Here is a 13,677-nt window from a genome sequence, read left to right as displayed (position 1 = left end):
GATCATAGGTCTGCGAAAAAAAGTCTGAAAGGATGGAATTCAGTTGCTATAGTGGCACATTAAACAAATAAATGAGATACCATGGAATGCTGCAAAATATTTGTGGTCTGATTAAGTCATATTTGCCACATGTGTGAACACTAACAGCACAGTTTAGTAAAGTGGGTACAGTATAGTACAGTCCCATTTTTACTGTATGCAAAGTCTAATTCTTACCTGGGTGCTAATGGTAATGTACACCAATGTGTCCAAGGGTACATAAAACTGCATTTTACTGTAATCATAAGGCAAAGCATAGTCCCTTAAATACATAAAGGTAGACAATAAATGCTTATTAAACTATTATACTTTCAAAGATGTATTTGCATCCTCCCTTGTGTTTACAAGACCTCCTAAGGAGACAAAGCTCTTCATTGTGATAGCCTTCAGGATGACTTACATATGAAGTGTTTAGAGTAAATAACTTGTAGCTGGCAGCTGACTTATTAAACCTTCTTCAACATAACCCATGCTCCTCCAATTAATTAATTTTTTTCCAGTAAAATGCTCTATTTTCTTGATAAATACTTTGAATATACTCATTATTAATCATAACAATCTATCCTGTAATGTTTGACTACTATCTGCCTATGTTCTCTGGAAAAAAAACTCAGGGAAGGAACCAGAAATCTATTCTGTTAAAAGATAAAACAAATGCCTGATCTTAACAGAGAGAAGAGAGGAAAGCACATGTATTTTTATTGAAAATGCGTACCACTTATTAATGCATTTTGCACTGATTTTAAAGTCGAGCATTTAGTTACATTTATAACCTGTAACCAAATATCTGATAAATGGTGCAGTAGCACCAGAGAAATGTACCATCTTAGGCATTTCAAAGGAGTTGTGCACAGCTCCAGCACTGTCTACGGCAAGCAATGTGAGCTGCACAAAAAGTGAATGGTGAAACAAAACCAGCATTCCTAATATTGTCAAAATTATGTGAGTGAACCAAATGCATTTCCATCCCACATCACTGCTGGTGTAACAAACAAACCTAGCAGCGCAGGGCCAAGCTCTGCTTCTAGGAAACATAGCTCAGTACGTACTCCGCACTCAGAGAAAGGCTGAGGTTCCCTTCATGTGTCCTCTTGGAGCTTTTCTTTGGTTATTTGCTGTGTGCCCATAGTAATCACTTTAACAAACATTTGTATGAGCGACTTCAGCTGAAGATCTGGCTTTAAGCTCTCATTATCAGTATTATTACCATCAGCATAATTACTACTTCCAGAGTTACACCTAGCTTTGGCTGTTAAAGCAAGGCAGTTTGAAATACAGACGGAACACCTCCTTACTTCTGGTATTTCCAATATGTGACCTTCCAGCACACCTGCAAACCTCAGCAAACTGCATCTGTTTTTCATGTTCATCATGTTCATTTTCAATGTTTTAATATGCAATGCATTTCACACTTCACAGCTGATACGGAAAAATAAGGGTCTGTTTTTAACACAGGACTCCAGATTTGAGAGTCAAACAGATAATGAAGATCATGTACAGCACTGTCAGATAAAAATACAGACAGATGCAAAGACGTCAGAGTCATTCTACAGATGTCACACAGATAAGTTTTATATGAACACAGGCCGCACACTGTTGTGTGGTTGCAGGTGGTTTTAATCTTAAACTTTTTCCAAGTTTTTGAAGTTTCTGGCATGTCACTGTGCAAATATTACTCTATCTGACCTGTAAACCTACATCCAAGAGCAACAGAAGCAATTCTTCTCCTCACAGCAGCATCGATAAGCCATTTCCTTGCTCACAATTCCTCAAACTAATACATCTCAGGGAAGTCTACCCAGTGAAGAGGTAGAAGAAAACGTAGTGTTCATTTAATCTTTCTTACTGTTTATTTCCTTGCTTTCCTCTTCCTCCTCCCTCAAGTCCTCCAGCATTCTGAGTCTCTTCCAGCTTGTCTACATTATTTTGTGGCTCCTTTTTTATTCACTTGCCTCACCAGTTTTGTTGTTGGTTTTTTTTTTTTTTTCCTAGGTAGGAGTTGGAACAGCATCAGCTGACTTTTTAATTCATCTCTTTCCTCTCGCCTGTCTTTTCCTCTCATTCAACCACCTTTCCCTAACCTCCCTTTTTGTGCCCTCTCACTGGCTCTCTCCCCTTCTCGCTTTTTTTTGGTACTAACTCTGCAGCTTGATGTTGACACTAGACGCTCTCGTGCTCTGGGCTAGCAGACCGAGTTACGTGACCTTGTCAACAGAAGGTGGTTAAACTCCTTGAAAGAGATTTCATCTGGGGATTTCAGCTCTCAGGCTTTTTATTTTCAATGTTCACACCCAAAACAGGGCTTGCATGTTTTGCTGTAACTAAGTACTTGAAGACATTTTAGAAAAGGTTCCTTGTTACTAAGGTTTGGGGACATTTATACCAGGAGGAGCCTCTGTGTGTGTTTTCTCCAGATTAGTGGAAATAGCAAACAATCAGAAAAATTCAGCATCTGTGTTCAGTTAAAAAGCTGTCTTCACCTTACCCTGATGAGTGTTCTCTGGCAGATATGTTACATGGCTAAGGCCAGCTTCCTACTTCACAAAAACTGCCGTGCTGTTATTGTGTTAGGTAAAGGGGTTTTCCTAATGTCCTCAGAGGATGCCATTTAGACAATTTGGACTTCTTCACCCTAGCAGCCTCTCTCAATTTTCAGGTGCTATGCTATCACAGGTTTTGACACACCACCAGTTTCCAGGCCCTTCACATAAGTAAGAGAAAATAAAAAAAAAATCTCTTAAGCTGGTGCTGGTTTTCTCCCCAGAGCAGGGAGATAATTGATACCACTGTAGTTACGCTCCAGTGGTGGAACTGGCAGATAATGAGGAGAGATAGCAGACAGAACCCCATAACTGCAGCATGAACATGCAAGAAGTGTACAAATTCAACATTATTTTCACGGGTTTTGCAAATATCCTGAGTCCCCAGGCAACCAGCTTCAATTGCTATTCTTTCCATCAGATAGATGTTTAAATAATAGCCATCTAGGAGTGGTTAGTCTGTTGGAAATTAAATTAAAAATTTTCCCTGATTTTTATCAGAAAACCTTGCAACTTATGTAAAAAGTGGGAACGCCTTCCTGAAGCAGTGAAAATTTTATTCATGCCTAACATATGAAAATATTGTAAATAAATTAAGAAGAGGACTTGAGTTGTAATATCCTTGAAACACTTAAATTGGATTTAGAAAAAAATCTCAGAAAAATAAAAGTATCTTGTAGGCAGAAGGATAAAGCATTATGAAGGTGCAGTCCATTTTACAAAAAGAGCCCATCCATGGGATGTGCTGTGTTAGCAAAGCATCCCGAAGGAGTAAAATGCACTGTTTCAAATTAGCAATTTCTTAAAAGGATTTTTAGGCCTACATAGAGAGAATGAAACACCTTGATGAAAGAAAGGATATCTTCTTGTTCATACATCAGAGCGACCACTGTGTAGCAGTTGACCAGTGAATAATGGAGAGATGGGTTTGCCAAATAACTCATCAGTTTTGGACATTCCAATCTTTATGTGTCAGGTTACTATGGATTTTGATTTTTGCATGCCTTTTCTATTGTTCTTGTTAAATCACCAAGGACAAAATGATTTACACCAGAAAAATAGCTTTCATAAAATCATAGAATGATTTGGATTGGAAGATCATCTAGTTTCAACCACCCTGCCATAGGGAGGGACGCCTTCCACTAGATCAAATTGCTCAGAGTCCCATCCAACCTGGCCTTGAATACTTCAAGGGACGAGACAGTCAGAACTTCTCTGGAAAACCTGTTCCAGTGCTTCACCACCCTCACAGGAAAGAATTTCTTCCTAATGTCTAATATAAACCTGCCCTCTTTCAGTTTGAAGCCATTCCCCCTTGTTCTATCACTACAGATCCTTGTAAAAAGTCCCTCCAGCTCTCATGAAGGACCTCTTCAGGTACTGAAAGGTTGGAAAAAAGTCACCCTGGAACCATCACTTCTCCAGGCTAAACAATGTCAATTCTGTCATCCTTTCCTCATAGAAGAGGTGTTCCATCCCTCTAATCATCTTTATGGCCCTCCTCTGGACTCACTCCAACAGGATTATGTCCTTTCCACCATTAAAACCAAAAGACACATAAGCCATGGCTGCCAGGCCTAGGACAAGGCTGCTAGGACAAGCAACTGGAGAGGTAGTTGGTGGGACTTGGTACAGATCTCTGGTGGGCTGAACTTTCCAGCTGAGTAGTCAGCAATAAGAGAGACAACTTGTGAAATAAATAGAGACATATCTCTTGGACAGCCTCCTTCCTCTCCATAACTTGTCTTTTTCTGCTGTTTGTCCCAGTTTTTGTGCATTCTCTTGAATACTAGGACAGAGGGTAAGTCCTTCTAGAAATGCTTTTGTTTCCCATTTCCCAAAAGCAGCATAAAAACTAACAGAGTACAAAACTGGAAGAGGTTATATAGACTGCAGTGGCACAGAACCCAGACAATAATCATTTTTCCAACTCCACAGATGCAGAGCATATTTCTCTTTCCCCCTCCCTGACCTTTCCTCTATGGTCTTCATATTAAGACACTACTTTTTTTTCCGACCTCCAGAGCATTTAAACTCCTCAGTAAGTAATTTCTATCTCTTTATTTTGATTTCCTTCCCACAAACAAAAGATGATTCACATTTTTAAAACAAATTTGAGACAGTGTCTGCAAAAAATAAAGAAGAACTCTCGCTGAAATGGTATGCTAGCTTGGATAGATACTGCAGGCAGTCCTGCCATGTAACCTGGCTCAAAATCAGCAATGCTCAAGCTTAAATTAATTCAGTCTACATATCTGTTTATATGGGCATAGTTAGAATAGGGGCAACCTCTAGTTTTACAGCCTGTGCTAATACTGAAGAGAATATAATTTCTGAAAGCAAATGTTATCCATGCACCAACCTGCCCTGCGCCCCAGCACAAAAAGGTGCAAGGAATGAGCTGATAAAAATCTTACTACAGGATACATTTGTTTTAAACACTAAAGGTTAGTCTTCAGTTAAAAATTCCTCATACTGGTAAAGATCAGATAGACGGCCATCAGAAACAGGAAAGAATATTTCCCATGCAAAATATGCCTTTGGAATTACAAGCTGATACGGATCCAAACTGCAGGACAGTCTCCAGAAAACAAATTACATCTTTGATGAAAGAATTTAGTAATTTGGCAACTGAAATTGTAGCTCACAAAGATGAATTCATCTGCATAAGTAATAAATCCAGGAAGTGCACTTGACACTTCAGAAACAGACCAAGACTGAGACACAGCCCTACTCTCCAACAGCTCTCTTTAGACAGGTAGTTATTTCTACTGACAGAAGCTTAACTTCAGATACTCAGATGTGCTCCTTCGAATAATAAAGAGCGATGAAATCCTTGTGTTAGTGAAACCAGCAGCAACCCTGCTACTGATTTCCCTGGTCATTTATCAAGTCATAGTGATACCATTTGGTTGTGGATTAATGAACTGGCTGAGATGATGAAACACATCAGTTTCATGGCACAGTACAACTCTGTTAGTGATACCTTTCACAGGTGTATGAATCTGCACATACATGAGGTACTATCTGGCACCAAAAGGCACCACTTAATATACAGATTTTCCCATATAAAGGAATTGTATTTTTAACTACTACAGAGTGTGTGTATATATACATATATATGTATGTAATAGAAACAGTGTTCTTGAAACTATATGCAATTTTATGGTGAATAGTTTCTGTACAGCAATGAACCTCTCCTCTTTTTCTATGAAACTTTATAAAAAATATTAAAATTGAATTGGTAATGGGACTGCATATTTCCAAAGTTCATTTCCTTCACTTTTCCAGTTTCTAGAAAGAATTTTTTCTATAATTCCATTTTTTTTTTAATGTTGAAAAAGTGTTGCTATGAAGGAGTGATGTCTCTGAGTATTAACAAGACATTACTGTGTGTTCGAGAAAATAGGGGTTTAGGTATAGATGGTATTGTAACTGCAAATAAGGGATGGAAAAGGAGGAAAAGAAAAAGGGGAATGAGAACTAATTACTATAAGCTTAATGAGCAGCAGGCACTGCAGCCCAAACCAATTCTTCCTGGGCTAATGCACTGAACTGGATGAGCCCTTCAAACAATTTCTTCCCAAAGCCTTCAAGATAGGCAACCTAAAATGTTCCTAATGTATGAATACTCTCAAATACTTTATTACATGCCCATATTACTAATGCAAATATGATTGCTATTATTACAGCCAGATTTCATCACTTTTCAGTCCTTTTCCATATATGGATTTTACAGGCCAATGTTGGCATTTGAGCAAGTTGTTACAGCTCGTCATAATACATTTGTCAGAAACTTTTGAAAATATGACTTTTTAATCAAAGTAGAAATCTTTTTTATTGTGCAAAATGTATAGTTTCACATTTTCCACTTTTTTTTTTCCTAAATAAATATTTTGGGGAAACTGCTATGAAAAAAATCTGGATAGAGTGTTCACAGGTTAAGTGACATTACACCTCAGATCCTTAGGAGCTGTACCAGGTACTGTGTGGGAAGCTCACACAAAAGTGGGATTAATCAGCAGTGTGACAGAAGCTAAACAACCCGCCTCTCACTGACAGATTTCACTCTGCCAGGGGTAATGAGTCTCTTGTGTGAGTTCTGTTGTGCAAAGTTGAGCTCCAGCATGGCCACCCTTGCATTCAGAAAAGTTATCATTGCATGTGCACAACTGCTGTCAAAATGTGCAGGAACGCATGGGAATAAATGTTTGTTTTGGTATAAAACAATAGCCAGGGATCCTGACTTTTCTAAACTGTATTCCCAGAGGTCCTGCCCTTTCACCTAGTGGGCATCTAGCATATTCCCTAAAATTTGCCATGTCAAAATTTTAACTACTAATAAGGGAGGTGCAAGCATTCTCAAGGTAGTTTAATAACCCTCTCATACTATGATGAGCAATGCATCAGAATTAATTAACATGAAAGCTGGTGAGGATAAAATGATAAAACATGAGAAAGAATGTGCTAAAATGTGGTGAAAAGCCCCACAGCCATAAGCTTCCCCTGTGATCTAGGTAAAGAACACTTGGATAAATGGAGACTGACACAGAAACTAATTCCTTTACAAAAGTCTTTCAAAAATGCTTTCTACAATATTTCGAGCTGAAAAAAAAGTCTAAGATACTTGCACACAATACATTTCAGCAAACTCTATGATGTCCAAAAATCTCAAACAAAAGCCCTCTTCACATATTTCATGAAGTATACATTTCTACAAAGCAACATGAGCTTGAGTTGCCTTTTAATTACAGCACAGAGAAGACTTCCTGAATAGCTACCACCATTTGCTGCCAACAACAATGTACATTCATGAAAAATGCTATGGGTTAGGCACTTCCAGTATATGGAATGTCACCTGAAAGAAATGTCATCAGAGCTGGCACTGATCTGTTGTGGGGAAAAAATCAAGATGTGCATGGTTTGGCAGAGTTTGCAAGTGCTCAGCTCGTAACCTCAAAACTCAAGGGAGGACAGCCTGAACAAACATAGCAGGAATCATCAGACTCTTTCCTCAGCTCTAGACATATATAATATCATGCTGTTCCTTTCAAAACATCATAAAACAGTACAGTATCTAGCAGAAGCTGATGCTCCTCTTGTCAGTAACAACTCTCATACTGCTCCTTTTACACAAAATCTGGGGAACAAATAAATAGCAGTGCCATCTGCCCCGCTCCACAAAGGACCAATTTATCAAGCCCAGCAATGGTGGACAAATCTTGATCTGCTGTGGTGATGAAGGGCACACACCCAGAAGGATGAGCTCTGCAGTCATCTACTGATGAACAGCAGTGCCAAATGGTTTGCTATGTCTTGATGAGGAAAACAAAGTAATAATGAAACATTTTGCACAGATGCAACTAGAGAAGCAAACATGACACTTTTCAGCTCCAAATGCTGCATAAACAGTAGAAAGTACCTGATGGCAAATTGTAGCCGTAATTTTCCCCTAGCATTTAAACATATAGTTGAGAGCAAGGATGTCTGACTTGACATAACAGAGAGGGATTAAAAGGTCAGATTTCTTCTCAAGAAACTACCTTTATGATTACCAATGCATCAATTTTGAAGCTTTGTGTTGATACATATAATTCCACATTATTAAAAATATTCAGATACAGGTTCTGCTATATAAGTTTGGTGTGTTTGAGTTATTTTTCTAAAAGCACACAAGTCCAAAAAATAGAGATTTTTTAAAAAAGCATTTTAACCAAAAGGTTTTCATCATGAATTATACTTTGGTAGAATGGTAACGAAACATTCAATTAAGTGTTTCTGTCATTTTACAGCAAGATTTGTCAAAGTCAGAACTTCTGTTCTATGGAAGAGTATCTTCTTCCTCATGACCATGGTGACACTTTTCTGGGAAAGATACCTTATACAGAAAAGAGCTGACCCCCACAACAAGCCTGGACATGTAAGTTCAAATCTCCAATTTCAATCTAATAAGGATTCAAATATGACTCCAGGAATCAAGGAAGGAAAGATGTTACTCTTCCTTGCAAATCACATTCCTTAATCACTTCTGAGGAGATTAGCACCAAGAGTATGCAGAATCATGCACAGAGAAATCAGTGTCTTACATTTTTGTTTATGCAAGGAAGTGTTTGCATTACTTTACTCACCATTCCGTGATTTAGCCATGCTGGTATAAAATTATCAAGCAGCTTTGGGTAAACCAGTTCCCTGTCATAGATATAGATGCTCCAAAACATCGTCACAACAAACTAAGGAGAAAAAAAGAGACATTTTTAAATATATGCTTCTGAAAAATAGTTGCATTCTTTAGATAGCAAAGTGAGTCACTTAGCAAAGGATTTATGGATCGATATGGACATTATTGTTCTTTGACCAAATACTGTTCTAATCAACAGTTTGAATCTGGATTACTCTTTGCATTCACTGAGGTTTTAACTTTTCTTCTCTTTTTTTCCCCCCTTAACTTTTAGCCAGGAAAAAAATCTCATTTTTTGACTTACATGCCTGTGGCCAAATTACAAGCGAATACTATACTTTAGTAGCAGATGTGGTACATAAATAATGTTCTTCCACTAACAGGATAGAAAACAAATGGAAAATCAGCTAAAATATCACTTGGAATTCATAGAACATATCACTATGAAAAATTCACTCCTGAACAGAAGCCTGTAAAGTCATATTTGCACTTTTCTTTGTCAGCCATCAAAACAGCATTAAAAAAAAACAAACAAAACCCTTTGACAATTCTCCACACAATTCAGGGACTGGGATCCACAGAAATGAGGTCTAGTATCCTGCACATTTGTCAATATGAAATTTGGCTTGGTTCTTCTCAAAAACTATTTACTGGGGGCCCAGAAAAAGACCATTATTTCTTCTAGACTGAGGACAGGACAGATGGATCAGATAAAAGTTTACACTAGGCTAAATTTTTGCCGAAGTGTTCACATATTCTTTAAAGATAACCTGATATCTGAAAGGTAAAGATAATATAAACCCACAAAAATGTACAGAAATAACATTACCTTAGCTGTGGCAAGTAAGTTATTTTCTAATTAAAACACCACTGCTTTCTCACCTTGAATTTGAGTCATAGTTTTCCAGTAATAAAAAAGGCTTATTGTTTATAGCAGTAAAACCCAATATCTGGGCCAGGAGCTTTTCAATGACCATTTACAGGGGCTCTCTAAACAGTAACGATAAATCCAAGTTTACAGCTTGAGAGCCAAAAGATAGAACTTCCACTGAGATAGAAGGGAAGTATTCAGTTACATCCAAACTGATGTGGCACATGATCCTACAGTTCATTTAGAGGGTCAGTTCAAGAAATACAGGGTGAGCATAGCATGGACTGCAGATTACTAGCGTGTATAATGTGTAGGCATAAGCTCTTTCATATGCTTCTGGCTTTAGAACATTAAAATTGAGGTTTGCAGTTAATCAATGGCACCTTGTTCTAACCACAGACAGGCAGACTTCGGCCAGCCAGTTATGTGAATGACCTGAACCAGCACACTGTTCCCTCAGTGTGCATATAGTACATAGTTTCTTGGTTTCCAACACAGTTGTCCATCTGTTATGACAGCTATCGGTGCCTGCTCAGAATAAGCTTGGACTATTTTACTATGCACAGAGGCCAGGAAAGAAAATGGTTATGATGGACAGCCCAAAAATATTGCAAGTGTGAAGTACCCCACAAGAAATCTCTCTTCTGGGCCAGTCTTGGCATTGGCACAGTGCAGCTCTTTACGCACCTGCTGACACGTAAGTGCCAAGATATGAATAGCTGAACAGCAGGAAAAATGGAAGCAAAGTATCCTCTTCTCTATAGGCTTCCCAGAAGTCATGTATTATCACAGTGGGTCTCTGAGAACCTGCTAAGATCAACTGGGGCATAAAAACATCTTTGCAAGCACATGAAGACCAAGATTGATAATGCTTTCTTTCCAAGGAAGTCTTAAAACAAGAAAAATCAACCAGGATTAGGTTGAACTTTATTACACTGAACACAACAGAGCTAGCATGTTTTGACCTGTGATTTTTGTGTGGAGCAGAATAAAACAATAGACTTTGTCAAGGAGGTAAGACAAGAAAAGAGGGGACGTGCCATCTGTCCCTTAACCAAAGTCAGCCAATGGATAGAACAGGATCAGCCTAGCTGGTTGCAACCATCTGGAGCTACAGACGGCAAATGCTGCTTAGCAAAGCACTATCACAAGGCAGACATAAGGTAAAGGAAGTGCGCAAAACCAAACGTGTTACAGAACTAACCTGTCCCAGAGGATGACCTGACATGAGACTTAAAACAACACCCTGGGGAAGATTCCTTCCAGTGTTTGAATGGCTCACCTTACCCTTCTTTACAATTAGATCATTTGGATAAAATTTGGATAAAATTATTTGGATAAAATAAAAAAGCTATAAAAATTAACTATACTGATAAAAAGAATTATAATGAGGGCTTGCTACATAGTTACTTTGGCTGCTTCTGAATTTGTTTACTTTGATTAACGAGCAACTGTTGGTCTGGTACTTTTAAATCCCCTCTACTATGCTTACATTTTGCTACTGGTAGACTTTTATATGGGCTGAGCTTTACTAAGATCCCAGATGATCATGTAGTGCCAGACCATGACACAACTGAGCTGCTTCTTTACACTGCCTCTTGTAAAGTCCTGGACTTGCTCGACGAGTTTCTTATGTTTTTTTTAAACCCAAGGCAGCACACAGGAGAAATGAGACAACATTCTCAGGAGATTAAACAATGAACTTTTATTGGCAAACTTTAGAAAATAAGGGTACCTGGCAAATTTTAAAGCAACATTCAATCACACAGGAAGATTAAAAATCATTGCTTGAATTCTGGCATGATCTCAGCTACTGTAAAATCCTAACAGTGGGCTGTGACTACGTGTGTCTGTGCAACTGCTTTTATCTACTCTGGTCTCTCAGGGCATTCCCCCCTTGGTGGGGCTTTTGCTGTGCCAGTGGCTAATAGCCATTCTGGGGCTGGACTAGAGGTTTCAAGGGGGTGGGGGATGGAGCAGTGCACTATCCCACCTAGGTAGGACATGCCCTGCCCCCCTTCCCTTTAGTTGTTTTAAGGCAGTAATTATTTTCTCCAGTTTCTCACATGACCCTGAGGCTCAAAACAGTGACTGAGACCAGAACAATGGGCAACAGGATCTTCTTCTTCCATGGTGGCAGTGGTGGGATTCTAACCTAGCACAGAGAGGGAGAAAAAAAGTAGAGGAAAAAGAAGAAAATGTACAAGAAAGAGCGGACAATTGCTGCTTCAATAATCAAAAGTATAGGTCCAGTCAGTAAAGAGATTCCACCCTATGCAAGCCATCATCCCCCACCCCGTGAGTTCCAGAGATGGCAAGAAAGATGCAAATCAGGACCTGGGGCAGAGTTCATGAAACCAGTCTTTTGGCTGCAGCGACTGGAAGAGTTCAGCAGACTGGTTGGAGGTTTTCTTCACTTTTGCTTGTGCATCTTAAAACAGCATTTCCCTTTGGTGAGGTTCAGCATTTCACATATTCCTTGCCTATTTAGTAACAATTTATCAAGGATTAGACAGTTCTATAAAACCATCTTTGATACTTGCTGGACTTGTAAATTGAGCTCCAAAATGGCCTAGTGAGTCCAATTTAAGATTCTCTATTGCAATGTGATCGCACACCTCACCAAAAAATACAAACCTTAAGGATAGGCAAATTTTCAACAGTTAGTCTGCCTTACATTTTGGAGCTGGTAATCTTAAAAGTCCAGGTGTTGTTGCAACCCGAACAAATACACATTTCCTGTATTACCACCCTTACTTCTTCCACCAGCGTGGTTTCAGGGGGGTCTCCAGAACCCATATTAGAATCAATTATCTTATTACAATGCTAGAGATCCAAATTCCAGGATAAGGGGGAATATCAGGGTGCACCATGGGAAAGTTACATCAAATAAAAGTTCTACAACATAATAGTCTGGTTGCCTCAGGGGGATTAAAGCTATAATGAAAACTCGAGCCATTCCTATCTACTTTCATATTTTTCTAGTCAGGGTCCTGGGTTCAAACCAAATACCTTCCTAACTTACTAAACATTTCACTGGTTTCCAAATCCAAAATTCTTTCTTCTGACATCTTGACCTTCTTATGACTTTTTTGCCTACAGCTGGAGAAAACTTTCCAGCTGCCACTTCAGTCTCTGTCATCAACCCCCTTCTCTGTATGATCACAATTCATACATTGCTTTCCACTACTGCATGTGGTTCCTTTGGCATCAAACTACACTTCCTTCTCAAATCAAAGTAATTTTATACCTTGCTCTGAGGAGGCAGGAAGAGGTATACAAATCTGATTTCATAATCATATGGAATCCTGTCTGAGCTTCCAAACTAAATTCAGGAAGGAATCTTTTCCACCTGCAGCGGCAACCAGAGAGGAGACACAAACAGCCCAAGACAATGCTTGTGACATTTATACACATACTGAAAAACTACTGAGACAAAACACACACGAATATAAACATCACAAAACTTATTAAGGTAAAAATATATACAAAAAATCACTGCAGCAAAGAACTGTGTAAATCTTCAGTCCTGTTGCCACTTCATCATCTCACAGCCACATCTTTTCATGGAATACCTGTAGAAGGAGTGAGCGAAGAAAACTCTGTCCTACTTTGACTGGTTTTAAAATGAAGGAATTATCCATCTGGTGTTAATTTTGTGTTCTCCGCCATGAGCATCTGTGGTTACCCATGCATACATGTTATGGGGTGTCTTTAAGACCAGCAGGACTTCCCCAATAGTTGGCAGGCCTACCAGCATTGGCTGACCTGGAAAACGTATGGGCTTCCAGGGATCATCAGACCCTTGGTTTCCAGAAGGGGTGGTAGGTGCCATGGGGCAAAATGCTGTAAGTCATGGACATCCACTTATTCTCAACAGGTCACTGACTTTGGTCACAGTGTCCCATGGTTGATTAGGCCACTTTGGATCCTGAGGTCTCAAAAACCATTTTTGGAGACTGTTTGTCGTTTCAACTATCCCACTGGCTTGTAGATATAGAAGCGGGTATGGAACACCCACAGTATCCCTTCAGTTTTTGCCCATTCCT

At 39.0% G+C, this 13,677-nt stretch overlaps 1 protein-coding gene across 1 annotated transcript in view; it reads right to left on the bottom strand.

Moving 5' to 3' along the window:
• The window catches only part of AIG1 (androgen induced 1), a 124,493-nt gene that overhangs the window by 67,018 nt on the left and 43,798 nt on the right, over positions 1-13,677 (bottom strand). The window contains exon 3 of the mRNA XM_008635989.2: positions 8,708-8,809. Within this exon, the coding sequence (XP_008634211.1) occupies positions 8,708-8,809 (102 nt within the window). The remainder of the gene's footprint in view (positions 1-8,707; positions 8,810-13,677) is intronic.

The sequence above is a fragment of the Corvus brachyrhynchos genome, unplaced genomic scaffold (genome assembly GCF_000691975.1).
Source record: "Corvus brachyrhynchos isolate BGI_N302 unplaced genomic scaffold, ASM69197v1 scaffold6, whole genome shotgun sequence".
NCBI classification, from domain to species: Eukaryota; Metazoa; Chordata; class Aves; order Passeriformes; family Corvidae; genus Corvus; species Corvus brachyrhynchos.
This window is presented reverse-complemented; position numbering and strand designations above follow the sequence as displayed.